Source organism: Lagopus leucura, unplaced genomic scaffold (genome assembly GCF_019238085.1).
Source record: "Lagopus leucura isolate 7727_CA_CO unplaced genomic scaffold, USGS_WTPT01 Super-Scaffold_100004, whole genome shotgun sequence".
NCBI classification, from domain to species: Eukaryota; Metazoa; Chordata; class Aves; order Galliformes; family Phasianidae; genus Lagopus; species Lagopus leucura.
The window spans coordinates 1,289,396-1,316,820 of NW_024962264.1; the positions used below are offsets into that span (position 1 = coordinate 1,289,396).

General features: G+C 41.7%; 1 protein-coding gene across 2 annotated transcripts in view; it reads left to right on the top strand.

The window, feature by feature from the left end:
- The first annotated feature begins 450 nt into the window (after positions 1 to 450).
- The window catches only part of PDGFC (platelet derived growth factor C), a 114,610-nt gene continuing 87,635 nt past the window's right edge, over positions 451 to 27,425 (top strand). The window contains exon 1 of one of the 2 annotated variants that reach the window (XM_042871221.1): positions 451 to 900. In XM_042871221.1, the coding sequence (XP_042727155.1) occupies positions 783 to 900 (118 nt within the window). In that variant the 5' untranslated portion in view covers positions 451 to 782. The remainder of the gene's footprint in view (positions 901 to 27,425) is intronic. The other variant, XM_042871220.1, reaches the window with a different exon arrangement.

The window sequence follows — 27,425 nt, forward strand, 5'->3', positions numbered from 1 at the left end:
GGGACTCGTCCTCCCCCTGCGCCGTAACGGGCTGCCCGGGCTGCGGGCCGGGGGCGGGCGAAGGTGGGAAGCGAGGAGGACGCGGGCGAGTTTAAAGCGGGGGGAGACAGAAGGGAGGAGTTTAGGGAGAGGGCTCTTGGGAAAGGAGCTTTGGGAAAGAGTCGCGGAGGGGGCGAGCGGGCTGCGCGGCTCCGGCGAGAGGACGGGCGCCTGGCGGAGACTCCCGGGGCCGCGCCGCTCGCCTCTGCCGGCTGCTTGCCCTGCCGCCGTTTGCCCTGCGCCCCTCCCGGCGGCGGGGCGCTCCGAGAGCCGCGGCTGGCGGAAGGCGTCGGTGCGGAGCGCTGCGCTGCGCGGCCGTCCCGCCCCGCCGCGGGCGGCCGGCTGGCTGACAGGTGCGCGCTGCTCCGCGGCACCGGCCGCCCGCACGCCCCCGGCGGCCCCGCGCCTGCAGCAGCAATCCCGGCCCCCGCCCGGCACGGCCCGGATTGTTTAGTCCTCGAGAAGCTGGTCTGAGTCCAGATCCTGCTTTGATCCTTTTTTTTTTTTTTTTTTTTTTTTTTAGGAAAAAAAAAAAAAGCCCCAACAAAAACAAAAGCTGAAGAAGCAGACAAGGGCTCTAGGAAAAAGTTTTGGATGGGATTATGTGGAAACTACCCTGCAATTCTTCGCTGCCAGAGCAGGCTCAGTGCTGCCTGCTCCCCTGGCGGCGCTGAGAGACGCCCGGGCCTCGGTGCCGCTCCGCCAGCGCCTGCTCCGCCGCAGCCCCTCGCCCCGCCGGCCCAATGCTCCTCCTCGGGCTGCTCCTGCTGACATCCGCCTTGGCCGGACGGAGGCACGGGGCCGTCGCGGAGTCCGACCTCGGCAGCAAGTTCGCCTTCCCCGGCGCTAAGGAACAGAACGGTAACGGCGGGGCGGGCGCGGAGCCCCCCGCGCAGAGGGGCCGCCGGGGGGGGGGGAGCCGGGGCCGTGCGTGGGTGAGGGGTGTGCGGGGCGGGCTGGAAGAGGGCTGATCCCGCGGAGGAAGAGGGAATTACTTCCAACTTTCATGTGTACCTGAAGTGTTTGAAGAACTCTCAGACGGGAGTCCCCCTGGGCCGGGGCTGCGCGGGGCTGGAGAAAGGCTCCTTTCATTCAGCGCGGGCGGCTCCGGGGTGTGTAATTTGCTTAGCCTCTGAACTCCATGTGATTTAAATTATTCAGATTTCTAAGCGCCTTTCCTCTTGATCTGCCTTTGCGAAGTCATTTTTTTAAAAGTGTTTTGCAAGCTGATGCGTTATGTGCTGCATGAAACCACGCGTGGTGCACGGTATCTGAAGTTTGGGCCGTTAGCATGTGCTTACAGAAACCGTGGTGCTTCACGTAAGGAGGGAAAAAGGGGGAAAAAAAGTCCTTTGCGCGTCAGCTAGAACGAGCTCTATGCCTGAGCACAGAGCGGCACAAAAGGAGAAGCTGGGAGCTCTCAAGCTCCTGCGTGCTGTAATGAAATAGGGCAAAAATGCAGCTTTAAGACTAACGTGATTTAGTCAGCTTTGAACTTGGGACTCCCCTGATAAAAGAATTCTACGTCATCTCTCTAATAGAAAGAAAAGATGGGGAGCTCAGCAAGCATTCTGTGTGCTGGCAGGATCCATAAAGTGCTGGCGAGCACAGCATGAGAGATGCACACTGCTGTGGCCCGCTAATGTGATGATGTATGGCACCTGCGGGCTGCCAGCACTGCTGATCAAAGCGCGGCGCGGGGATCAATCTCTAATCAGAGCAGTTGTGGAGGGCCGGAGGAAAGTGATCAAAAGACCCCGGGACCCACTGCTCTGACAGGAAGCCAATCAGACTCTGTGCACAGTACAGGAAATTATCTGCTCTGTGTGAGAGGAGAAATTGCTCCCTCTGCTCCTTCCTGGCTTACCTGACATCTGGAGAATTTAGGGCACCACTTTGTGAGGAAAAGGAGCTTGGCACTAATAGACAAAAATCTGGTACTTCTGTGCCATAGTCTGCGCAATCTGTATGATTGCAGCAGGATGCCCAGATGCCATTGTTCTGCTTCAACTTTGTTAGCTCAAAACCTGCTGTGGGGTCGGTTTTCCACAGTAGTGCTTGTTAATGCAGGGCACCGTACAATGGCAGTGATCCAGCAGAGAGGTGTGAGAGGTGGATCGTGCAAACAGAACTTGTGTAAGTGGACCTAAGAATACGTGACAGCATAAGATGAATTCTCTTCACATGCAGCCGAAGTGCAGCTGCCTTGGGTCAGGCTTCAACTGGTTTGCAGTGCGATTTGGCATGCTGTGAGGTACAGTCAGTGCCTCTTATAGTAAGTGCGAATCCAGGAGATTTCAGTGCTGTGGAACTATATTCTCTGGTAGTTTATACTTAAAACAATCCAGGTCCTTGATGTTGTTTACTTGAAATCCGTTCTCTAGTTGTTCAGTTGCAAAACTTTTCTCAAAAATGACTACAAGCTTAAGTGCAACTAAGTACCAACTCCTGATTTTTTTCTTCCCTGATTTTAATTATTTGGGGGATCAGCAACACTGGTCAAACCAGTTCTTACTTGGTTTAATTAGAGCGGTTTTTACACTCTGCTGCAACTTAAAGATTGTATAGCTTTTAGCTAGAGGCAGGTTAAAAGCTGCCTGGAGTTGGAGAATGAGATATTGCTGTTCGTGTGCCAAATAATCGTTGGTCAGCAGAGAGAGAGCTTTTTCACTCACGCAATCTACGAATAAAAACTCTGTCTACTTGTGAAACTGCTGCGTGGCCAAGTAGTTCTGATGCAGCGTGGATTACAGTGTTACTCCCCTCTGTGTGTGGATGATGCAGATGGTGGGTCAAGGTGGTACTGCATATGTCTATGACCAATTGTTAAATCAGTGGGACTGCTTGTGTTACAGAAGGTAAGCAGTTGCTTACGGACTTTCCTTTTAGTAAGTGGAGGGTTTTTTTTAATTGCTAATTGAGTTAATGTCAGAATTGCAGTTGGACTCAATTGGGTTTATTTGTGAAATGGGAGAGTATTTAAGAACCCCTGTTTCTATAGGGGGACATTTTAGGTGGTAATTTCCTAGGGAAAGTACTTCTTTGTATTTGTGAATTAGGTATTCTTAGAACACAACCTTTGGCTATTAGCTCCTAGGAGCTCAGCGTGATGGGCCTTGCAAGGCTGGTATGGCTCCATTTGAAATGACTTACAGCTATGTCATTTTTTGCTGGACCTCTGTGATGGTCAGGTTTTCCTTAAGAAAAGATTTATTTGTGAACTTTGTTTAACATTAAAGGAGTTTGTGATTTTCTTGGGGGGGTGGGGGGGAATCATATCTTCAGTGTTTTCATCTCAACTGAGTAAATACTCATCTGAAGGATCAAAGATGTTTGTACAACCATTTTCTGGAGATGGAACTAGTAGCAAGTGGTGAATGTAGTGATGGCTCCCATTTATTTACCTGGATTTAATTTTGACAATACTTTGTTATGCTGGAAAACAGATTATGCTTGAATGGATCTTCAGATACAGATGGCTTTGTCAGTTTTCTTATGACTGATGTATTTCTTACCATTTTTCCATACTGTAACAAGGAGTCAAAAGAAAGGCACCTCAGTTTCCTTCGGGGGAGCAAAACTCAATCTCTTGCATACTGAATTTGATTGCTTGGATGGCTTACTTGTTTCTTCTTTCTGTTAATGTTCTGTGTACTTCTCATTATACTTTTTTATACTATTTTTCTATAATAATACCTTCAGCTAGTTTCTGTAGTTTCAACAGTGTCTGAGGGAGCTTTTGGTGGAGTATTTAATGAGAATGACTTAACTCTAGTGGCCTGAGTGCATTTGCTTAGTGACACTGTTAGTTTAGGTTGGATTTAATTGCAGCGTGAGCTGGTAGGAGAAACTAAATTATTCTTCCTTGGCTATTTTAGGGAAGATATGATAAGTGTTTATGCTTATTTATGGTGATCTTTTCCATTTTGTGCTGAAAAGAATCTGTTTCCGTTGTCTTTGCAACCTCCCTTTGGGTATTTGGTACACGTGGATGAGATCCCCCTGAACCCCTTCTTCTCCAGGCTGAGCAGCCCCAGCTCTCTCAGCCTCTCCTCACAGGACAAGTGCTCTGAACCCTCTATCATCTTGGTGGCTTTCCAGGGTCTTTCTTGTCCAATTCTGGCACCCCCACTACACAGAGATCTGGCCTCACCAGTGCTGAATGGAGGAGAAGGAAGGATCAATGAACAGTGATGAATAAAGTTGCTGAAGCAAATTCTAGAAAACCATAGCTTTCATTAGACTTCTGTCATTCCTGCAGCATAGGTAATTTGCCAATGTTTTGATAGCTCTTCATTTTCTTTAAGTAATTTCTTTTTTATGCTTTTGAATAGAAACCCTTAATATTAAAGATCTGATCATGGATCACTCTGTAATGTATTTCTTGAATCTTTTGGAAAGGGAAGGATTATGTCATTTAAGCAAAAAGAAAAGTGACAAGCTGGAATTGAAGACTTGTTTATCTCAGACCAGTCTCAGGAAGACTTGGTGGGAGCAGGTGGAATTCAGCAGTGTCAAAAGGACAGAAATGGCTTCTGTCTTCTCCTTAGGTAGTGCCTGGCCTTACACGTCCCATCGTAATCATCTAGAGGATTTCCCTGTTTGTGCATCTTCAAAGGAGCTTGGAGCTAATCCATGGATAAGGACAGAATCATGATATGAAACTACTGGTGAAGATCATTTAACTTGGGCTTGCAATACTTGAAGTATGTTGATGCTGTTGATTGGATGCAGGTCATCCAATTCTTGGAGGTGACAATGTCAGTGCTTTTATTAAGTGCATTAATGTGACTGCAAGATTATCTCTGACAAAAGAACCTACTTCAAAGCAATGGGAAGCAATGCTGCTTCTGCTGAGTCCAGCTGAATTAACAACTGCTGGTACAGTCTACTGCTGGGTGGCAGAAATCTCATTTGTTTTGAGAAGAAAAGGAAGAACAAAATATGAACGTGTCATCTAAAAGGAAACATGATAGTGATGCAATTTGTGCTAAGATTAATATATTTCTGTTTAATCCAACACTTGTTTTGAAACACTTTAAAGCTCTTTTCCTGGAAAGTGAAGAAGTACACCACATCCTCTTTTGACTTGTGATTATGACAAATTAGAGAAGTTCTTCAACACTGCAATAAAATGCAATGCAAGAAGGCTTTTTTGTTTTGTTTTGCTTTTCAGAAAAAGTGGTAAGCATTGGAACAGGCAGCCCAGGGAAGTAGTGGAGTCACCATCTTGGAGGCTTTTAAGGGATGTGGCAGCTAGGTACTGGTTTTAGTGGTGATGGTTTGGCAGTTGGACTAGATAAACCTAGTGATCTTTTCCAACCTTAAAGATTTGAAAGTCTTTTGGTGTGTTGGGTGCCACTTGTTCTCTAGTCATGGAATCGTACAATCTTTTGAGGTGTAAGGGACTTTAAAGGCCATCTAGTCCAACCCTCTTGCCATAAACAGGGGCACCCACAGCTAGATCGAGTTGCTCAGAGCCCCATTTGGCCTGATGTTGGATGTCTCCAGGGATGGAGCAGTCACCACCTCTCTGGGCAACCTGTTCCACTGCTTCACTACTCTTAAAAACTCTTTTCCTTATATCCAATCTACATCTCCTCTCTTTTAGCTTGAAACCATTTCCCCTTGTCCTATCACAGCAATGAATCCTGATAAAGAATCTGTCCCCTTCCTTCGTATAGCCCTCCTTCCAGATACTGAAAGGCCACACTCAGGTCTCCACAGATCCTTCTCTTTTCCAGGCTGAATGTTTTCATATGCAAGTATTTGGAGCTGGGATAAGAGAATATGAATTATCCTCTTATGTCTATTACAAGCAGGAAAAGCTTTGCTCATGAAATAGGAAAATGTTCAAGTGTTACTGTATAGATGCCTCCTTTTATACTGATGAGAATGAGAGAGTTGGAAGGGAGTAGCAACCGGTAACAACTTACCTTGGTTTTGTTTTTTTTTCTAGTGGCAGCACACCCTTAGAGAATTAATTTGGTTTGGCACTTATCAGCAAAGCCCTAGATCTGTGTCAAAGAGAAGTCCTGGTGTAAAATAGCAGGGAATGTTTTATTTGAAGAGTAAAAAAAAATATATTAATAAATAGTACTTGGAGACACTCCTGCCATACCGTCCATGTCAGTCTGGTCCTTTTAATCTCTCTGTTGCTTTTTAAGTATCATTTGTTTGAAACACATTAAGTGAGGGGAAATGAGTTTGCTGGAAGAGCTTCTACTTTGTGAAATAAAGAGTAATATTGCTGATTTGAGTCTTTGGCTATGGTCTTTTCCAGAAAAAGCAGTTGTCTAGTCTTTTTGTTAAACTCTATTTGTGGAGCTGTGTTGGATGGACCAGGGCATGATAGCAGGTAGAACAACTGATAAGTTTGGGTTATTTACTTATTGTTGGACTACTGCTATTATTGTTTGTTCTCCTTGCCTTGGTGTACCTCACTGTGTAACCATCTGAGTGCCTTCACATTCATTGAAAGCAATGGGGAGCTCAAGTCCAAGTGGTTTCGTGTTCTTCCTCTGACGGACAGGAAACCAGAACTCATTTTATACAATAGTTGAACATTTTAAGAAGACATATGGCACAGGAAATTCTTCTGCTGTGTGTGAAGGTATTTCCAAACAGAAAGTGTTGTTCTGACTCTTCTACCGGTAGTGGTGAATTATATGAGGCCACTTCCATCTGCACAGAGTCTGTTTCACTTGCTTGTGGTTCTGGGGCTTATTCAAATGCTCTCAAACAAAATAAAAGGGATGGATGCAATAACCTCTTTATGGAAAAGCCATTAAAAATCTACAGGGCCATGTAAACAAATTGGGTCATTTACAAGATGTTTAAGTGATGGATATTCAGTCCAAATTCGAAGGTGTGGATTAAGTTTTACAGTCGTCTTGACTGAATTTTGCCCTCCACAAGACTTTCTTTTTCTGCCAAAATGTCTTTGACACTATAGATGGCACATTCTCAGGAATAGTGTTTTCAAACATTTCAGTGCATTCAGAGTGGAGCGGAGAAATAGAAGAACAATTCAATAGCATAATTCAATGCTTTTTCTAGGTAAATGAAGGCCCTTTCTCGATACGTGTGGTTACACTGTAAAGCTGTAGTGGAACTTTGTAGTGTTCCAGGGGGAGATAAATTAAAACAGTTTCCCTTCTGGATTTAAACATGCCTGAACTAATTGCAAAGCAACCGTTTTGGCTGTGTGTTCTGTTCATATTAATAGGTTTGTATGGAACAGCAGCAACTCTGATCCAAGTTAAAACTCTGTTACGGAAACTTATGTTGGACCAAATTTAAGCATTGAGAGTCATACCTGTGGCACATCAACTGAAAACCCTTATGACTCATCTCATTATTCTTTCAGAATTTTGAATGCAAAAGAGTAAAAATTTCTTTTTTTTTTTTTTTTTTTTTTTTTTTTGGTATAATAAAGTGCTATCTACAATTACTTATATACGTCAGTGTAAATGTGAGCTTACATAGGGAGAACTTTGTGAGTTTGGTGAAGAGGTGTTGGTGTCAGCTACTGCAGGTGCCTTCTTTGTCATGAGATGTGGCTGCTCAGCTCCGCTGTTGCCAATGTAACTTCAGCTACTTGCAATTCTTCATGGACTAAAAGGTGAAAATAATTTCAGAATGAAAACAACCTTGCTAAAGTTTGGCATTAGTTGCAATTGACTGTACGTGTATGAAGCTACCTGTGTATGTGTACAGTCCAAAATAATCTGACTGTAAAATTAACTTCCTTGGACATTTTGTATTTATATAGTCCTTTACAAGGTGAATCAGATGAATGTTTCATGGTGCAGTGTAGATTGTAAAACACTCGTGTTCATATTATTGGCACTTTGTACTTCAAAAACGTTACAATAGACTACCTCTCAAAAATATATCTCAAGGCTTCAAGTGTCTTACTGTGTAGGGTGTCTGATGTTACGCAAGGAGATTCATACCTGTAAATATGTCTCTTGCTCATTATTGTGGTAGACCTGAAAGTGAAGTAAAGCTCTGTAACTGAGAGCTAACAAGCAATGACTTCAAAATAAACCTGATTTCTAGACAAGGAGATTACTTGTCTAGAGTAGATTGATTCTACTAGTAGTACTAGAATCTAGTAGTAGAGTAATTCTACTTTCAAGGAGAAACTGTTATATCTGACCTTACCTAAAGGCTAATACTTAAAATTATGCAGGGTTCTTGTTGGATGTGGTCTTTTCTTTGTTTTGCAGGAAGATTGCAAGAAAATAATAATAAAAAATCATGATTTTTTTTTCATTAGCATTTACTACCTAGTCTTTAACAACTTACAGGAATAGTTGTACTCTTATTTCTAGTGTAAGTCTTATCCACAAAAATAGCCTTTCAGTCTCTGTGGTAAGTGGACATATTCCTTCTATCTCCTTCAGATATTTCCCTTGGGAGGGGAAAAAGGAAGGTAGTTTTCAGCATCACACGTTGCCATTCTAACTTGTTTGTTTCCATCCCATGTTTGATGATTATGGGGAAGTCCACTGTCTCCCTCACTGGGTATCTTCCTGATTCATCTCTTTGCTAGATACTTTCATCATTCCAACCTCTCTAGAGTTGCACATTTATTTTAAAATCCATCTACTAGAAGGAATGTCTCCTACTCATCCCTCCAACCAATCATTTGTGAAGTTTATCTCCAAATATTAGAATCAGTCATATCTGTCACCAGATAATACAATCTGTTCTGCGTTTAGAAGGATTGATAGCTAGTAGCCTCTGGCTGCTTTGTAAGAATACACAAATGTGTGTTTTATAAGAATACACATGTGCTCTTGAAATATGAAATAACTCTCAGTGAAGTGATTTTCAGCTCTTCTGATTCTGTGTTGTTCTCACCTTCTGGTCCTTTCAAATGTAATGAAGGTGTGTATTTTTATGTACATCAGCATTGCATACAATTTATGCCTGACCCCTGGGAGCATGGCACATCTATATTCAGCTTAGGATCTGCAACTCTAATTTCTCTAAAAACTTCTACTAATCAGTCTCTGTTTTTCCTGTGATATGTGCTGATATAGGAATTCACACAGTATTTGCTTGAAGTGCTGATTCAGCCTTGTAGTTACTTCTTATGGAGACTGAATTTGTGATGAGTGATATTGTTAGTGCTAAGGATCTGAATATTTTGGAGAACAGTACATCTTTTCACTTATGCTCATAAGTTCCTTAATGGATTAAAATCATAGACTCTTTTGAGTTAGAAAGGCCATTTAAGTCCAACTGCTCTGCAATGAACAGGGACGCCTACAGCTCAGGTGCTCAGAGCCTTGTCCAGTCAGACCTTGAATGTCTCCAGGGATGGGGCATCCATTCTCTGGACTGTTCCAGTGCTTTACCACCCTTATTGTAAAAAAAACTTCTCCCTTATATCCAATCAAAGTCTCTCCTCTTTTAGTTTGAAGCCATTTCCCCTTGTCCTATCACAACAACGAACCCTGCTGAAGAGTCTCTCCACTTTCTTCTTATAGCTCCCCTTCAGACACTGAAAGGCCACTCTCAGGTCTGCATATAGCCTTCTCTGCTCCAAATTGAATAGCCCCAGCTGTCTCAGTCGGCTGTTGCAGGGAAGGTGCTTCTTCCCTTGGATATTTTTGTGCCCCTCCTCTGGACACACTCCAACAGATTCATGCTTCTTGCGCCATTACAGAACTACAAGGTTGGAAGGGACCTCAAGAGATCATTGAGTCCAACCCCACTGCTAAAGCAGGTTCCCTACAATAGGTCACACAGGTAGCTGTCCAGATAGTCTTGAATATCTCCATCAAAGACGACTCTACAGCCTCTCTGGGCAACCTGTTCCAGTGCTTTGTCACCCACCCCCATAAAGAAGTTCTTTTGCATGTTAGTATGGCACTTTCTATGTTCAAGTTTTAGGCCGTTATTCTTTATCCCATTGCTATGCATCACCTATTAGAGCCTGGTCTCATCTATTTGCCTCCCGCCTTCTTTTAGATATTTATAAACGTTTGTCAGATCCCATCTCAGTCTTCTCTTCCCTGGCTGAACAGACCCGGATTACTCAGCCTTTCCTCACATGGAAAATGCACCAGGCCTTTAATCATCTTTGTGGCCTGCTTTTCCTAGGAGATCCTTGTCGTTTTCAAATGGAGCAGCCCAGAATTGGATGCAACAGTCTAAATGTGGCCTCACCAGGGCAGAGTAGAGGGGGAGAATCACTTCCCTCAACCAGTTGACCATGCTGTTTTTAATGCACCCCAGGGTATCATTGGCCTTTTTGGCCACAAGGGCACATTTCTGGCTTGTGGCCAACCTGTTGTCCATTAGGTCCTTCTCTGCAGAGCTCCTCTCCAGCAGGTCTCCTCTCCTAACCTGTATAGATGCATGCAGTTATTCCTCCCCACGTGCAAGACTTTACGCTTACTCTTGTTAAACCTCATCAGGCTCCTCCCTGCCCAGCTCTTCAATCTGCCCAGGTCTTGTTGAATGGCAGCACAGCCTTCAGGTCTGTCAGCCAAACCTCTCAGCTTTTTATCATCAGTCCCAGTCAGTGATGGCATCGTAGAAGGCTAGACATCTATGATGATGACATCATAGGAGGTTGGTAGAACATGACCTCCTCCTGGTGAACCCATGCTGGCTACTCATTATAACCTTCTTGTCTTCCAGTTTCTTGGAGATGGCACCTAGAACAAGCTATTCCATCACCTTTCCAGGGACAGAAGTGAGGCTGACTGTCCTATAGTTTCCCAGATCCTCCTTCTTGCCTTTTTTGAAGACTAGAGCAACACTGGATATCCTCCAATCTTCAGTCACCTTTCCAACTTACCAAGACCTTTCAAAGATGATAGAGAACAATTCAGCAGTCGCCTCTGCCAGTTCTCTCAGCACACGTGGGTGCATCCCATCAGGGCCCATGGATTTGTGTGCATTGATTTTTCCTAGATGACAAGATCCAGCTTGACCAAAGGAAAAGTCTTAATTTACCCAGACTCTTTCTTCTAATTCCAGGGTCTGGGATTCCTGAAGGCTAGTCTAAGCATTAAAAACTCATGCAAAGAAGGCATTCAGATTCTCCACCTTTTCAACATCCCTTATTACCAAGACACCCGACTCATTTAGTCAGAGACCCACAGCTGGACAAAGAGTCCAGATGAGATCTCACCAGCGTAGAGTAGAGGGACAGGATCACCTTCTTTGGTGTGCTGACCATGTGATGACTGTTACGAGTTGTTGGAATGGCCACTTTTATTTAATTTTGTTGATTTATTTATTTTTTAACTGGAGATTGCTACTTTATAACTGATTTTCAGTATCTGCAAGAAGCAGTGTGGGGGTGGGAAAGTGGCTGTTCTGAACTGAATTTAACCAGGGCTGGAAAAGGGGTTTTAAGTTCATTTTCTTCTTGAGAGAAAGCACTGTGGTTACTTGCAATCTCACCTAGTACATCGAGCGTGGCACACTTTGGGACTCTGGAGTATAAAAGTAAAGAAAGCTCTCTTATTTCATTATTTGTCTGCTTTGCAAACTTGCTGCTTGCAGCTGGAAAGATGGTTTTGTGTTGTTGTGTTTGTATTTCTACTTCACATTTTTAAACCTTGTGCTTGCTTTATTGGTAAGAATCATAGAACTGCTTTGTCCCACTAATCAAGCTTGAAGTGCTGTGTAATGATACCAAGTGAAAGAGCTGTGATGTGTTTCTGCAGTGTAACTGCTTTTTACATAATTACATTGCCAAAATTTGACCTGGCTTGAGTTCTTTGCCTTAAAGAAACTGATGCTGTGGCTGTGGCATGTCTAATGCCAACCGATAGTTTTACAGGATCTATAGCTTAGCTTCTCCTTGAGTCTAAAATGCTACCACTGAAAGTACTGGGTCAGGGCTGGAATAATGGCCATGCATAAAGCTGATTTCTCTTGCTTGGTATTTTAAGCAAACACAGAAAATCCCTTATCTTGTTACTGATTCTGATTCATTAGAAAGTGTTGTAAATGTTTCGCCATAGGTGTTCAGTTTTCTTATGGAAAATGGCAACAGCAAAGCATTCATTCCTAGCAGCAGTTGCTTAATGGATGGTCTTTAATTACTTGAATTTATAGTTATGTGCACTTGTATGTGGTTTGTTCTGACATTTTTATGTTTGTGGGTGCTTAATGTTTGTTTGTTTTTGTTCTTTTAATTGAGGTAATATTCTCAGGTTAAATTGACTTGTTCAGCTTTTTTTCACTTTCGGGAAGTGTTTATTAATCTTTATGTTCATTTGAATTTCAGAAAATAACATATTCCTTGTAGTTTTAAAAGCAGCCATCTCTTGTTTTTGGTTGACTTAGACAAGCAGTGAAAATATTGGATCTGAAACTATTTAGACTGTATTAAAAGTGGTTTAACATTATATTAAACAGATCCTCAAAACAATAAATGAAGTTGTTTATGGGCTAAATAGTAGGCTTGTATGTATGTGTAGGTGAAGATCAAGTAATGCTAAGTAACGACAAATAGTGTTTCTATTTCACTCTCATTTTCCAATATTATGGAAGAAAGGATTCTTTCCTGGTCTTCTACATGTCAGCTGTTCTTACATCTATTAAATTCCAGGCAGCAGAGGCTGTTGAATCTGTGGATCCATACGCAGCCTGTAGTTTGGATGTGGCCAGTATGACCTGCAGAGACACAAAGATATACCATCTCATCTGTGTGCTGCACCTGGTTCATGCCATTTTGTTCTGGAATTTGCATCTGCACCCAGATGTTGCTACTGAACGTGGAATAGAGTAGCTATTTATCTCTGAACCCTGTACTCCTGCCTCTCTATAGGTCTCAGAAGACAGTTGTTGTTCTTTTAATGAATGGTCTTATAAGTCAGAGCACCTTTTTTTGTATGTGTGTATCTACAGACTTATGTTGGCAATACAATCATACACAACAGTACATTGGCGTTAGATGTTAGTCACAGTTTAGTCACACTGATTTTTCAGTTACGTTATCTCCTTTCCATCTTTGCTTTCAGAATATTCATTGCTTTGAAGTCCACTTTACAAAGATTTGGTAAAGTAATTAATATTTATGATTGCATTTAATTTTCTTCCATCCCCACTTTAGTCAAATCATTAATATGAAGGCAGCATTAACAGTGCTGTTTAATGTAGTGCACTCTATCCTATGCAGTAGTAGTTTATTGGACTTTCTCCTCACTTAACTACAAAGACTAACAGTGTATTGACTACCTCTACTCCCCTATATTTGTCTAATGACAGCACTTTGGGTAGGTGTCAAAGATACAAAGATATAATGAGGAGCTTTTCATTGACGCACCCAAGAAGTTTCCTCAGTGTATAAGGAGTTGCCCTGAACTTGGGAAGAAATTGGTTCTCATTACTAGGAGATGCACAACTGCAAGATAAATCCACTGTCATTAATCAAAGCCTGGAAAAAGGAAACATCTAGCAAGGTGACATCTTTTTCAGACTTTTGATTACATTCATAAAACATGAAATTAAATAAGCTCAGCAATTGTATGCATGTTTGCCACGGTGGTTGTTCCTGTCTAGCTATAAAATTCAGTTACAGGATATGAATTGCTTTCTTATCTGAAGAAAATGGTCTCTTCTGTAGTTTGCAGGATAGCTGAGCGTTGTTGGATGCATTATAGCACAGAGAAGCAGTATATGCTGAAAATTGAGACAGACAGATGTGGAAATCAGTGTTGAAAGCTATCTCTTGGATAAAAAAAAAAAAATTACAGTGCATTAGAATCTGTCTTTCTATCTATCTATTCCCTTTTGTTACAAGTAGAAGGCTGAATGTTGATTCCCAAATGTGGTTGAACGTTTTTTCCTAATGTTGTGCATGAATAACTTTTACTTTACAAGTCTATTAGACCTATCACCTGATTAGCAAATTAGTAAGGGTACTGAAAAGGAGAGTTGGGAAATTTGTCACCATAAGGAGATGAAGCTGAAAACAGCAAAAGCTACAATCTAGTTTTCATGTAGGGTGAAAAATGGTGGCTTAGCTTGTTTTTCTATGGCATGGGAAGCTGAGAACTCTTTTTGAGACCCTGTTCCTTGTGTGACTGTTGCTCTTTGAACAGATAAGTCTTGCTGAACTTTTGGTACACAAGCTTCCAATGGTCTCCTGAGGCTGCTCTATGTTGGCAAGACATTGAAGCCCAGGTGGCCAAGAATGCCAATGGCATCCTGGCTTGCATCAGGAGCGGTGTTGCCAGCAGGAGCAGGGCAGTGATTGTTCCCCTGTAGTCAGCTCTGGTAGGCTGCACCGCGGGTGAGTTTTGGGCCCCTCACTGCAAGAATGACATTGAGGCCCCGGAGCAGGTTCAAAGAAGGGCAACAAACCTGGTGAGGGGTCTGGAGCACAGGGCTGATGAGGAGCGGCTGAAGGAGCTGGGAATGTTCAGCCTGGAGGAGGCTCAGGGGAGACCTCACTGCACTCTACAGCTTCCTGAAGGGAGGTTGTAGTGAGCTGGGGATCGGCCTCTTCTCTTGTGTAACAATGATAGAACTAGAGGGAATGGCTTCAAGCCACCTTAGGGGAGATTCAGACTGGACATCAGGAAATACTACTTCTCTGAAAGAGTGTCAGGCACTGGAATGGGCTGCCCAGGGAGGTGGTGGAGTCACTGACCCAGGAGGTGTTCAAGGAACATTTGGATTTCATGTTGAGGGACATGGCTTAGTGAGAGCTATTGGTGATGGGTGGATGGTTGGACTGGGTGATCTTGTAGGTCTTTTCCAATCTTGGTGTTTCTGTGATTCTGTGACATGGGGATTGTAGTTATTAGTCCATAATGATCAACTTGAGTGGAGATTTCTTAGAGGACGAAATGAATCCTGTGCCGTTTTCTTTCACTTGATGTTAATCAGAGAGTTCTTATCCAGGAAGTAGAGAGAAACCAATACTTTTGTCTCTTACTGTTTATGCTGAGACTTGCTGTCATGTAATGTGTTTATAAGTCTGGTGAAGCACAGAAAAAGAGGCAGACTCTTAAGCTGGTTAGATTCTCAACGTGAGCAATTTTCATTTTTTCCTCCATCGTTTCTTTGTGCACCAAAATCAAAGTGTTGGACGTGGTCTTTTGAATTGCTTGTCTTTTAAGAGCAGTTTAAAGAGACAGCTTCATCCCAATGGTTTTCATTGTTTAGAGCAAATGATAAGCTTTAAAAATCAGGATCCAAGTACTGGGGGGGAGGAAATAAAAATAAAAAAAAGTATGTCAACAGAAAAATATTTCTCTATCTGAAAATTGTGGGTCATCTTTATTGGCACATGCTTACATTGCCACTTGGGGCAGTAAGAGACAACAAACAATGGTACCTTGGTGAAAAAGTAGATTTAGTGTAACCATGTTTTGTCTTCTTGTTATTCCTGGCAGTTAAGAAAAAAGAGTAATTTAGTATTTCCTGAAATAGTTCTAAGAAGAAACAAGGTTCTCACCAAGACTTCTTTCCTTCCTTTAACTGTTAATGGCTTGCAAGGGATGAGGAGCTCTGCTTAGAGAACTGTTGTTGTAAATGTACATATTTTGTAAAAAAAAAAAAAAAAAAAAAAACCAACAAAATAAAACACTGAACAATTATGAAATATCAGAAACACAATGTTATGCCCCCTTTCAAGAGCATTGGTTACAGTTGAGTGTCTATATTCATAAATAATGGGGAGGCAGTTTTTGTGGATTGTAATGGCAATTTGTAGGGCTGCAGGGAAGCTCTATGAGAGGGTAAACTATTTACTTGAAAAATTTTGGTCCAAACACTACTTGTTTTTGTTTTTTTTTTTCCACAGTGAGCACTGAGAGCTGCTGCACACCAGAGTTTCTAGATAAATAGGAGGACACTTGGTCTAACTCTCTATATTATGTTTTAAAACTATATTTGCTTATGTGAAAGTAACAAGAACTTTGAGCAGATTGTTCTTCATTTCTGATCTCTCAAAAGAAGGGCCATTTTGAGCCTGACTTCATTTGGGATTGCAAGCTGTCTCCCAGTTGTGATGCAGCAAATGACCATAAAAGTCAGTGGGTGGTTTGGTTAAAGAGGGAGTTGTGGAAAACAAGTGCATTCCTGTGGTAAGATGCTGGGAGAAGGAAAATGAAGAAAAATAAATTCAAGGGGAACCATTTTAAGGCTCTTAAAAAACAAAACAAAAACAACAAAAAAAAGCTTTAGCTTTAATTAATTCTGCTTCTTATTCTTGATGGCATTTTTTCTTTTGTTGTGTTTCGTGTGCATGAGACTTGGAGACTTGCTTTTTTTAAAAAAAAAAAAAAAGTAAATAATGTTGTGTTTAAATAAACTGAGCCTGGAAGGAAAAGGGTGTGATCCAGACAGTGTTGATTTTTGGTGAGAAAGGTCGGCGTCTTGCACCTGCCAAAAAGATTTCTTTCAGAAACGATCAGATGTGTATTTATGGATGGATGGGCTAACAAGAGAAGGAAGGGGAGCTTGAATAACGTCTGTTTGAAAACAGTCCTGTAACCCCTGGAATCATCATTTGCAGAAAAAAAAGTTTAAGTGGTCGGTGTGAGGCTATCAGTGCTCCTAAACGTTGTGAATTGGTGCTGTCTCAACGTTGTGGGAAGGGATTTTACAACAGGCTCCTTCCCACCTTTATGGAACCTTAGTTTCAATACTGAAGCCCCTATTGACCTCTGAGGCCGTTGTACAAAAGGCTGCCCAGCTGGTAGCTGATCTAGGGGAAACAGAGCACCTAAGAACAATTATTATTAGGGTGGTAGAAGGAGCCGAGGTTCTCCCAGTTATTAAAACCAGAAAAGCTGCCCCTGGGCACTCCAGTCAGGCCCCATACCGGTGTCCTGGAATCAAATGTATAATGATCTAATACAGTCTGGGTGGCCTTTGCCAAGATTGATCAGCAGCCTAATCATATTTTACTTCAATTTTGGAAACAACTACAAGATGATCAGAAATTTCAAAATATTGCCAAAAGATCAGGAGTATGAATAATTTGACAAGTACCAACAAGAACTTGGAATTTAGAGGACCTTATGGTCCCTAATAGAAGGAAAAAGCCTCCTCAGGTGACTTGAGCTATGATGCCTGAGCCACCTGAAGAAAAAGACCTGGCACTAGGACGGTTTATGGTGTGACAGGGGATGTTAGTTCCCCTGTACCTAGGGCCTCCAGACAGGACCAGAGGCCCTATGTCGAATTAACAATGTTTCGGTCCTGGAAAAACGAGTTATGGCATTGGTGGACACAGGCATGGAAACTTCAGTTGTCTACGGTGATCCAACTAAATTTCAAGGAGAAAGACTAATGATTGGTGGTTTTGTGGGACAGACCATTCCCGTCACCCAAACATGGTTGAAATTAGGTGTCTTCTGCCCCAGCAGTGTAAACTGTCTATTGCCCCCAGTCCCAGAATACATCTTGGCATTGACATTTTATGGGGTCTGGCTCTCCAGACAGCTATGGGATTGTTCAAACTCTGACAGAGGTGCATTAGCGTCTGGGCAGTGCAGGCAATATTGAGAGGCTATGTAAAGCATGAGCCTATTTGTCTGCCAGAACCACACCGGACCACTAATGTGAAGCATTATAGACTCCTGGGGGGGCAAGATAAAATATCAAGAACTGTGCAGGAATTAGAAAATGTTGGGATTATTAAGACTTGCACAGAGTCTGTATAATTCCCCTGTATGGCCAGTGTGAAAATCAAATGGAACATGGAGAATGACAGTAGATTATTAGAGAATTAAATAAAGTCATGCTGCCTGTTCATGCTGCCATACCCCATATTGCCTCCTTAATGGACTCATTGAGATAAAAACCTACCACTGTGTCTTAGATTTGACAAATGCATTCTTCAGTATTCCAATTGCTGAAACTGCAAGACCAGTTTGCGTTTACATGGGGAGGCAGGCAGTGGACCTTTCAGGTCCTGTCACAGGGGTACGTGCATGCACCAACATATTGCCATCATCTAGTGGTGTGTGACCTGGCTAATTGGGAAAAACCTGATAATGTTAGTTTCTATCACTGTATTGATGATCTCCTGTTGACTGATTCACTGGAGGCAGTAGGACAGGCAGCAGATTCATTAACTACCTATCTGCAAAAAGAGCATGGGCTATAAATCCTCAGAAGGTGCAAGGTCCGGGCCTGCCTGTGAAATTCCTGGGGGCAGTTTGGTCAGGAAAGACCAAAGTACTGCCCGGTGCTGTAACAGATAAGGTTCAGGCATTCCCAGCCCCTACAACACCAAAGCAGCTGCAGGAGTTCTTAGGTATGTTGGGGTATTGGTGTTCCTTTATACCACATTTAGTGCAGCTGCTGAGACCATTATACAGATTCATGAAAAAGGGGCAACTGTGGGACTGGGGGAGAATGGAACACGAGGCTTTCCAACAGGTCAAACTGGCAGTTAAACAAGGCCAGGCATTGGGTGTATTTGATCCTACCTTCCCAGCTATATTGGACGTCCATGTAACTCAGGATGGCTTTGGCTGGGTCCTGTGGCAACACCAGAGTTCTGTTCAGAACCCCCATCAGGTTCTGCAGGTTCTTCAATTGCAAATCAACTATCATCTTATACTACATCAACCTGCATCACAACAGGCAATTGTACGAGCATTGAGGTGCTTTGGATCTTTGTATCAGGAAGGTTCACTGTTCAGTCAGTTCAGTCACTGGTTCACACTGTGAAGGGGTGGAGTGTATGGGAAATGTTGAGTCACAGCCTGAACCACTGATTGAGCACCTGAGGAAAGGACCCAGTCAGCCCTGGGAGCTCAGGTGAAGGCAATTCAGCTGTGGGACCAGAAGGTGTGAAGCCTGACTATGCCTCTCTTAGACCCCACTTCAGGGGTTGACCGCCACTGGGGAAGGATCTCCAACCAGAGTTCCTTCCCTTGTGGTATCTTTCCTGTTAGCCTAGATCTTTGGAGGTGAGTGAGCACCTTTATTTTTCCTTTGAAATGCCATCTTATCCTTGCTAGTCCCTTTGCTATTGCACTCCTCTATCATCCTTCCACCACGTTAATCTTTCCAATTGTAACAGGTATGTGTTGTATAATCCTGTCACTGAAGCTCTGCACGTGGGAACCATGCTGAGAAAGTTCTTTGTGCTGTACTCAGACCTGGGAATGCTGGGAACCTCAGTGGTACAGAGCCATAAATTTCACTGCAGCGAGCTTTTTTCATGTTCTGTTTCAAGTACAGCATTGTTAATGTTGTTAAGAGATGTTGGTATTCAGGTGGTGACTGTAAAAATGAGAAGCAAATGCTCTTTAGCATTCTTTCTTAAGCACTAAGCTGCTATGTCAAGAAGCGGTCTGTTTGTTTTGGCTTTGCTTTTCTTCCCATAGACTTTTTTTCCTTTGGCTAGTATACCATCAGGACCAGAATCTACTCCTCTATTGAAGCCTCTTTGTAAGAGCTGCAGAGGCTTTCTTCTACCTTATCAGCTCAAGGAACAGAGCTAGTGGCTGAATTTTTCTGAAGAGCCATTTTCAGTGCTTTCTAGCACAGCTTTCTAAAGGAAACCTGGAAGTGACATGTGAACTGTGACCCATTTGCTAACACATAGGTGTAGCAAACTTTCTTTTGCATAAGATCCAGAGATGTTTGTCTTAATATTGTAAAGACAATAAATCATCCTTGCTGACTATTTCAGCTCCCTAGTGAGGAAGTAGGTGGGTTCCTTGATAGAGGCAATGGAATTTACATCTCACAAAGGAGGTACTTCTCTTCTGCTGTTTTCCCTTGTCCTCTTTCCTACTTGTCTTACACACGTAAGAAAGTTTTCCAGAGTTTAATGGGGAATGCCATGTCTTCTGTCTAGCTTGTGTGTGACAGTGAATTACTGCCCCCTGCCACTCCTCCAACAAAATTTTCTAGGATTTCTTCTTCATTTTTAAATGTAGAGAAGCAGACCCTTCAGAGCACGAGGTATATACCAGAATGTATCTCTTTGGTTTCTCTGGAATCAGTGTTTGGAAGCCATTCTGCCCTTAGGTATGTGTTTTTCATTGCAACCAAAACAAAAATATTTGCTATTAGGTAAGTGTATTAAAGAGAGAAGCTGTGTATCTGATGTCTTGTGCTCTGAAGTTCTGATCTTTATGTGTATGATAAATGACACTTAGTGGATAATCCCCATTAACCACTTCAGGGAGAGGGGACAAGATAAGCACCAGATAGCAACAGCTACTTGTTTTCTGTTTTGTTGTTGTGTTTTCTTCAATTCTGATCTTCTGGACTTCATGATATAGCATTGTTATGTTTAGACTGTAGAATTGAAAGCTGAGCTTTAAATTCACACCAGGAAGTTACTTGGTAAGCATGTTCTTATTTGGGATGACTTACAAGAAATGTTTTTCAGGATTGTCTTCTATGTTTAAAGATAACCCACAATTCAGCTGGTAGGCTGTCTTTCGTGAGGGCACTTGTTTGTTATTTTATGGATTCCTAGAGGAGGGATGAAGTCCACAGTCATGCACAGCCTAACACACGCTCTGCTGAAAGCATCTCACTAGCATTGGGCAAGTCTATTGGCAGAGCTCCTGCAGCCAGGAAAGCTTAGATCCTAGTGGGGAGCATGGCTGATATTCCCAAGGATGGGGTCAGTGGGTGCCTGCCAGCAGGTCCTGCCTTTGGGAACCTTTCAGAGAGGAAGGTGCTTGCTGTGAGATGTTCCGTGGTTGATTCTGACTCCAAGGCTGAACAGTTGGGCTTCATTCCCCCTCAGTCTGCCATATCTGTCTTAGGAGGGGCTGTGGGTGCTGGGGGAAGGAAAGAGAAGAAATAGATGATTGTTGCACTAACTGAAAAAGATGCTTATGAACCCCTCCCTCCCATATTTTTCTTGATTTGGAGACCTATGTGGTTTTATTCACTAAAATAATCGGACTTCTATGAAAACGTAGGCCGGAGTGATCCCATGCGAGGGGAAATGTAGTGGAAATCTCAGATTGAGTTGCTGGTACTTCCTTTTCTGGCTGGCTTTCAGCCGTGCCTGTGAGCACAAAGGAATGGCATGTATTTATACATTTGTAAATAAGGTCCTGCACATTTTCCGCTTGAGAACATGCACTCAGCCCTTTTATGGTCAGGAAGGGGTGTTTCCTTCTGCCTGTAAGCTGCCAGAGAGCTGCACGTTTCCAAGTATGCTGCTCCAAAACTTGTAGATAATACTGTGTAAACCCGAGTTTAAATAAGGAAGTTTGGGCAATAGAAAGCAAAAAGTCTTTTTCCAGTGGAAATACACTTCAGAAAAAATAAACAGGTTTTTCACTCTGTACTCCTGCTAACACAGGAGCCTCAGTCAGCTATTTACTTAAAACAATGCTTAGATCAAGCTCCTGTCACCACATTTCTTCTTTTCAAAATGTTGATCAGGAGATACCCAATTGATAACAGCTTATTAGATGCAATGTCAGCTGATTATAGTGGATCAATGTAATGGATCAATAATATTCTTAGAGCAATTGATTTTGCTTAAAGTAATAATTTTAAAAATGACAAACATTTCATTAAGTACTACCTACTACCAAGTCTATACTTTCACTTACTGGAGACATTTCTGATTGAGCGATATCAATCCCTTACATTTGATGCAGAACACTTAACTATCACTGTCGTTAATAGTATTTTTTATTTTATTTTTTATTTTTTTTAATAGGAGGCACAAATACAGCAGTTTACTTGCAAATCAGTTGGACTGCAGAGAGTCTAAATATTTTCTTTCTTTTATGTGAAATAGTGATCTGTTTTAGGGAAAGTAGTATGTAATACAAAATATGTCCAGGTTGGGCTTCTTTTTTCCACTGACTGTATGACTTTCTGAGAATCACAGATTTGAGGACTGTGCAAATAATCTGGAGTGGGTCATTTGAAGCACTTGAAATACTCTTCAACTGCTATAGAATTTTTAATTGTTCTTTTAGCTAGTAAAGATATTTTTAGTACTAATGCTATGGTGCACATAGTACACTGGTCTGGCTCCTACCCTAAAGGCTTCAAATAGTTTTTCTTTAAATCAGACAATTGCTGTCCTCAGATAAAGCTGTGAAGCTTTAATTATTCCTTGAAAAGAAGGAAGAAAGACGGGAGGAGGAAGAGTAACGGGTTGCTGACTGCTAAAAGGGATAGATTTCCAAATTTTCACTCAGTTTCCCAAAGCTGCTTTACACTGGAAGATGGGAATCTTGCCATTTGATTTTTTTCCAATTTCTGTCTCACTTAATTAGGTCAAAATACACTGTTCAATTTGCTGCGGTTTTAATAGTGTGTTTCATAAGTGACAAAGAACATATTTTGAGTTCTAGGGCTTTTACGCACTTTAAATATTCAGTTATGATTTGAGATAAAGCGTTGTTGTAATCACAGTTTGTTATTTTCAGGCTGATAGCTCTGTTCCATGGCTCCTTGGCTGTATCAACCTGCAAGTGCACGCGTCAGTTTAGACCACAGTCTAAATTTGCTGTGTGTGTTTTTATTCCGTCAGTAGAAGTGGGGATTCAGGCAAGAATTAAATTCCTGAGGTTACCTTGAAGATGCTTTCATGATAGAGGGAGCCTTCTCTCCAAGGTCATGTTATTGCATTACCCAGTGTTTATGTAATCTTTGAAAATATGTAGTTAAAATTAAACACTTCTTAAGAGTTAGGCAGTATTTGTATTTGTTATTCTTGCACAGGCCGAAAACTCCTCAGCTTTGTGGGACTTCATCTTTTCTCTTTGTAAGGAATGAAGGTTTGGCTGTGAAATTAACTCCTTTGGGTGGCACGGCACCGGGGGTTTATTGATCATCAAAAACAGGCAGTGGGAGGAATGATGACATGACACCCAAGATGAGCCAGTTTGCCAAATCGATCCTATTGCTGGTTTACATCCAGGTGAACTCTCACCTGCAGCTTGCCATATCTTGCTTGTGGAGGAGCTGGTAATTCACATTCTTGTCTAATTTACATGTGTGGAGGCTGGGAAGGCTTTATTAGGGAGAAAACAACTATGTGATGATCTCCTGCCTTAAGATAAGCCAAGAAAATAATTCCTTCTCTGAAGAAGTGAGAATCACTGACATAATAGGCTTCCCAGGGCACTTTCTCAATTTAGCTCTTCATTACTCTGCTGGCTACAAGTCCCAGAGCCACCAGTTAATTAGTGGCTTAATCCTCAACTTTCTTCTGCCAGAGGCAAGAAGCAAAGCTAGTATTTAAATGTGGAAAGAAGTGAGCAGGATCAAAACAGAGAAAAAGTCAGGCCTCGGGGGATCTTCTGTATTCCCGGAGCTCGATTATTGTTGTCACTAAGTGTGCTAAATTATTGCTTGAGTCACAAGGTGTGTCTGCAAATATATATTAATAAAAAGGCATCTTTAACTAAAATATATATACCTGAGACTGGAATATATCTTCTGTGAAGTCTTTCTCTACAAACCGGGATTCCATTTTGCTCTTTTTTTTTCCCTTCCCTATTCTTCTGCATATCAGATTAGTTTCCTTTTGTACCGCTTTTCCACTGCTAACCTCTTGTGATTTTTCTTGATAGCTCATTGTATGATTTATTTTCTGTTCATTGTAACTCTTGTCACTGATGATGTCTAATGATGTCATTGCTGAAGGCAAAAGACTGGATCAGAGGATTCCTGAAAGGTCACATTGATCTCTCATTGGTTCCTGTAATTGCCTGGTAAATTTGCTCTCCCATTGGCCTTAACACAGCATCATGGAACCAATTAATGCTTCAGAGGGGAATCACAACTCTGACTAACTAAACAGGGAGAGTCTTCTGTGTAAGATGCAGTGAGCTCTTTGATCCTGACCTGGAAGCTCTCTCACAATCTCTGTGCTAAAAGTTAAGCTGCTCGTCAGGTGCTTTTCTTGACCAGGGTCAAAATGTTGAGCATCCTGTAGGTTCATATCTATTTCTTCTGATCTAGCAAGTAGTGATGTTTAAAATGCCATAGTTTATGTGCTTCTATTTCAAAATGCTCTAATGTGTGGTATATTGCTGAGCTTCTAACATAGTCAAATCACAAGTGGAGGTAATTTGCACCTATCTGTACTTACTGAACTGGAGATCCCTCTTGTTCTCACAGTGTTGTATGGCAGTTTATGATATGTCTACTTGCAGCATCACTTGTTGCTCTGAACAACACAGAAGTGGTTTTGGTTACTTAGAGGCCTCCTCTTGCTTGGAATAGTGATAGACCAGATGGCATCCTCTGTCACTACTGAAACTGAAAATGTTGTTGTGTATGGAAAATAAAGGAACAAAACTCAGCTGCTATGGAATTATCAATAAATAAAACAAAGAAACACAATTGCCACGAAGACAAAACTTTTCTGTAATTTAAAGCCCTGTTAGAAATTCTGGGGGCTCTTTCTACTATGTCTATACCAGCCCCATAAACTGCTGACACCTAACCTGCTGTATTCAGCTACATTTGTAATTGTGGGAGCTCTGGTTGCAGTGATGCCAAAGGGTTCAAGTTCAATCTCTCCGTTTTCAGGTCTCTTCACCTTTCAAGCAGATCATTAGTGTTTATATTCTGTAGTTGTTATTGGTTTTTCTTTTTGCTTGAAATTACTGAATTTCAGCTGAATAATTCTTTCCTGTCAGAGTCTTGAAATTGTTTGCACCATCAAAAAACCTTAATGCAATTTTTGTGGTGGCTATATGTGCTACTTTATTGTTCTTTCCAATAGCAATGTGATCTGATTTTTATTATAGTTTTAGGATGGTCTCAACAGTCTTTCTATTGTTATTATGATTACCTATCAGAAGTCTTGCAGTTGGGTGAGGAGAAAGTAATCCAAAACCTTCCTTAATAATAGAAAATATTTGCCATTTCACCTCCAATACAAAAGAATTCATCTTTGCTAATGAGCTGGGTCCTTCTGAAGGTCAGAACTGTGAAGCCTTTGTGTTCTTTGCTGTGATGCCTCCTTTCAGTTTCGTCTGCTTGGAATCAACCTCTTGAATTCCCAACATCCTATTTTTGATAGGATGCAGAAAAGCAGGATGAAAATAGGATTCTGAAGCTTTTGGGCAGGAAAACTGAAGTGCCGTTGTTAAACTAAAGCAGTATTAGTAAGCTAGCATAAGTAAACTTAGACTCAGCCAAAGCAGATTTTATTGCCAGTTTTACGCTTATTGTAACTTAGTGTAACTGCTCAAGTTCAGGGCTAAGGTTATAAATTCATTAGAATTATGATGAAGCAAGAATATTTTTGAACTCGCATAATTCAAAGTTGATGTAACCAATTGAAGCATTTTATTTCATTATGGAAGCTTATATGGGGCACAATCTTAACATGAGGAAAGGTGAGGTTTTGTTGTGCCTAAGGCATCTGCCCTTGGTTTGGAAGCCTGCTTCAGTCTCTAGGTTTCCCAGAGGTTTACCCTGTGATTCTGAACTAAGTATTTACGATCGCTTCTCAGCGTCACCTTCACCATCTGGAGATGAGAGCTTGAGATGAGATTCTGGTAGTAGCGGTATTCACTGACTCTGTAAAGCGCTGCTCTTGTGGATGTCCAGAAATCCTTCTGGTGAGTGGAGGTAATGCTTTGTTTGCACATGACCTGTCTCCTTCACTGACCTTCTCACCTAGGCTTTAGCTGGCTATATTGGGCTGGACTGTATGCGTGCTTTACATGCGTAAGATCTCTGCAAACCAGTGGCAGTGCCTCTTGCTGTCAGTCATCCTCAGAAGATCTCTCCTTCTCTTGAGGGACTTCCAACTTGGAGTTGAGCACTCCTGGCAAAAAGCTCAGGCTGGCACTTCCACTCCCTTCCAGCAAAGTGGCATCTGATGAGCACAAAATTATCTCCAGCAGCAGAATCGAGCTGGGGCTGAGGCTTAATACAGCTAAAAGAGGAGGTAGAAACATGAAGAAGCACTGGGAAGCATTAAAGGGAGGTGGGCTAGTGGAGCCATGCTCTGCCATCCCTGCAAGAGAGGCACCCGGGGACACTAGGCCAAATATAAAGTCGCCAAAAAATAACCAATGGATAAGACTTCTGAGCACAGACTATTAGGGTATTGCCTACTAATAATAAATGAAATACGTGATGTGCAGCATGGGAGTTCTTAAACGTAGCTCTTGGAAGGGTGAGAGTGACCACATCTGTGGTATCCACACTTTGGCACAGAAAATATTACCATAACAGTTGCGGTCTCTGCAGTCAATAGTTTTTTAACAAGCATGGTGTAGGAAGTACAAAAATGTATCGAGTTGGTTTTTGGATGGGTTTTTTTTTTTTTTTGCTCATATTGTTATAATTACTTAACATTAGCACTAGGAATGTTGCTTCTTTAGTCATATTTTTATTTCAGCATGGCTTCAGTGTTTTTGTTGCCCTCTTTTTTTATGTTTTAATAAAAAATAATTACGTTTTGTTACTTATACACATTGACTACATAGCGTAACTTATAAAATACCTAATAGATAGTCGTTATATGTTGCCCAGGATGACTTCTCTTCCCTCAGTGCAGCCCAAGCAAACCAAATGGTTGGACAGCCATGCTCTAAGTGATTGCTGATCTGATACATTTCAGTATCAGTAGATAGAAGTATTGCTGCTGATGGGCTGCATTTTGATCTTCAAATTCCACATAATAAATACAGACTTAAATAGCTGTACTCTGCTCAGTTAGTCATTTCAGCCTCGTCTTCTTTATTCAACCTTTGTTTTCCTCACCCCAGTCCCTGTTTGTTCCTTGCTTGAGTAAAGCCTACTGTGAACCTGCTGCCCACTGACTGGGAGACTCTTAGGAGTCTTTTTTACAGCAGGTTCTTTATTAAGAACAAAACTGAAGTACAGAACAGACAATTTCTCCAACAAGTAATACATATAAGACTACTTAACACAAGTTGGTGTTTTTTTTACTCCAGACATTGCAGAAATAGTCATGCCTGCTTATTTGTCTTAGTAATAAATCAAATTTGAAATACAACTTCATATAGATTTGTTTTCTAGAAGTATGCAAATAAATCTTATATCTAGTAAACATCTGTAACATCTTGGGTTCTAATATAAGAATATGAAATAAAAATTCAACACTTACTGTATGAAATGTGTAGGACCTTTTTAAGCTATACTACAAATGTGGATGTTAAATAATGAAATCTCCTTCATATTTTGACATCTAGTGTACCAGTGTAGATAAAGCAGCAAATGTGGACTTGTTTTCTGTTGTATGAGCATACTGCAGTATGATATGTGAGTGTTGTAAACTCTTAAATGTGGATAAACAACATTATAGTTTAACAGCTTTAATGTTCTTACCAGCTGGAGGGCAAGCCTGTGAAAGAGACATGCTGGAAGCTGCAACTTGATGGCTTTTCTGGTGATCTGTTTTCATTTCACAAAAATAGCTGCAGCCTTCCAGTACTTAAAGGGAGTCT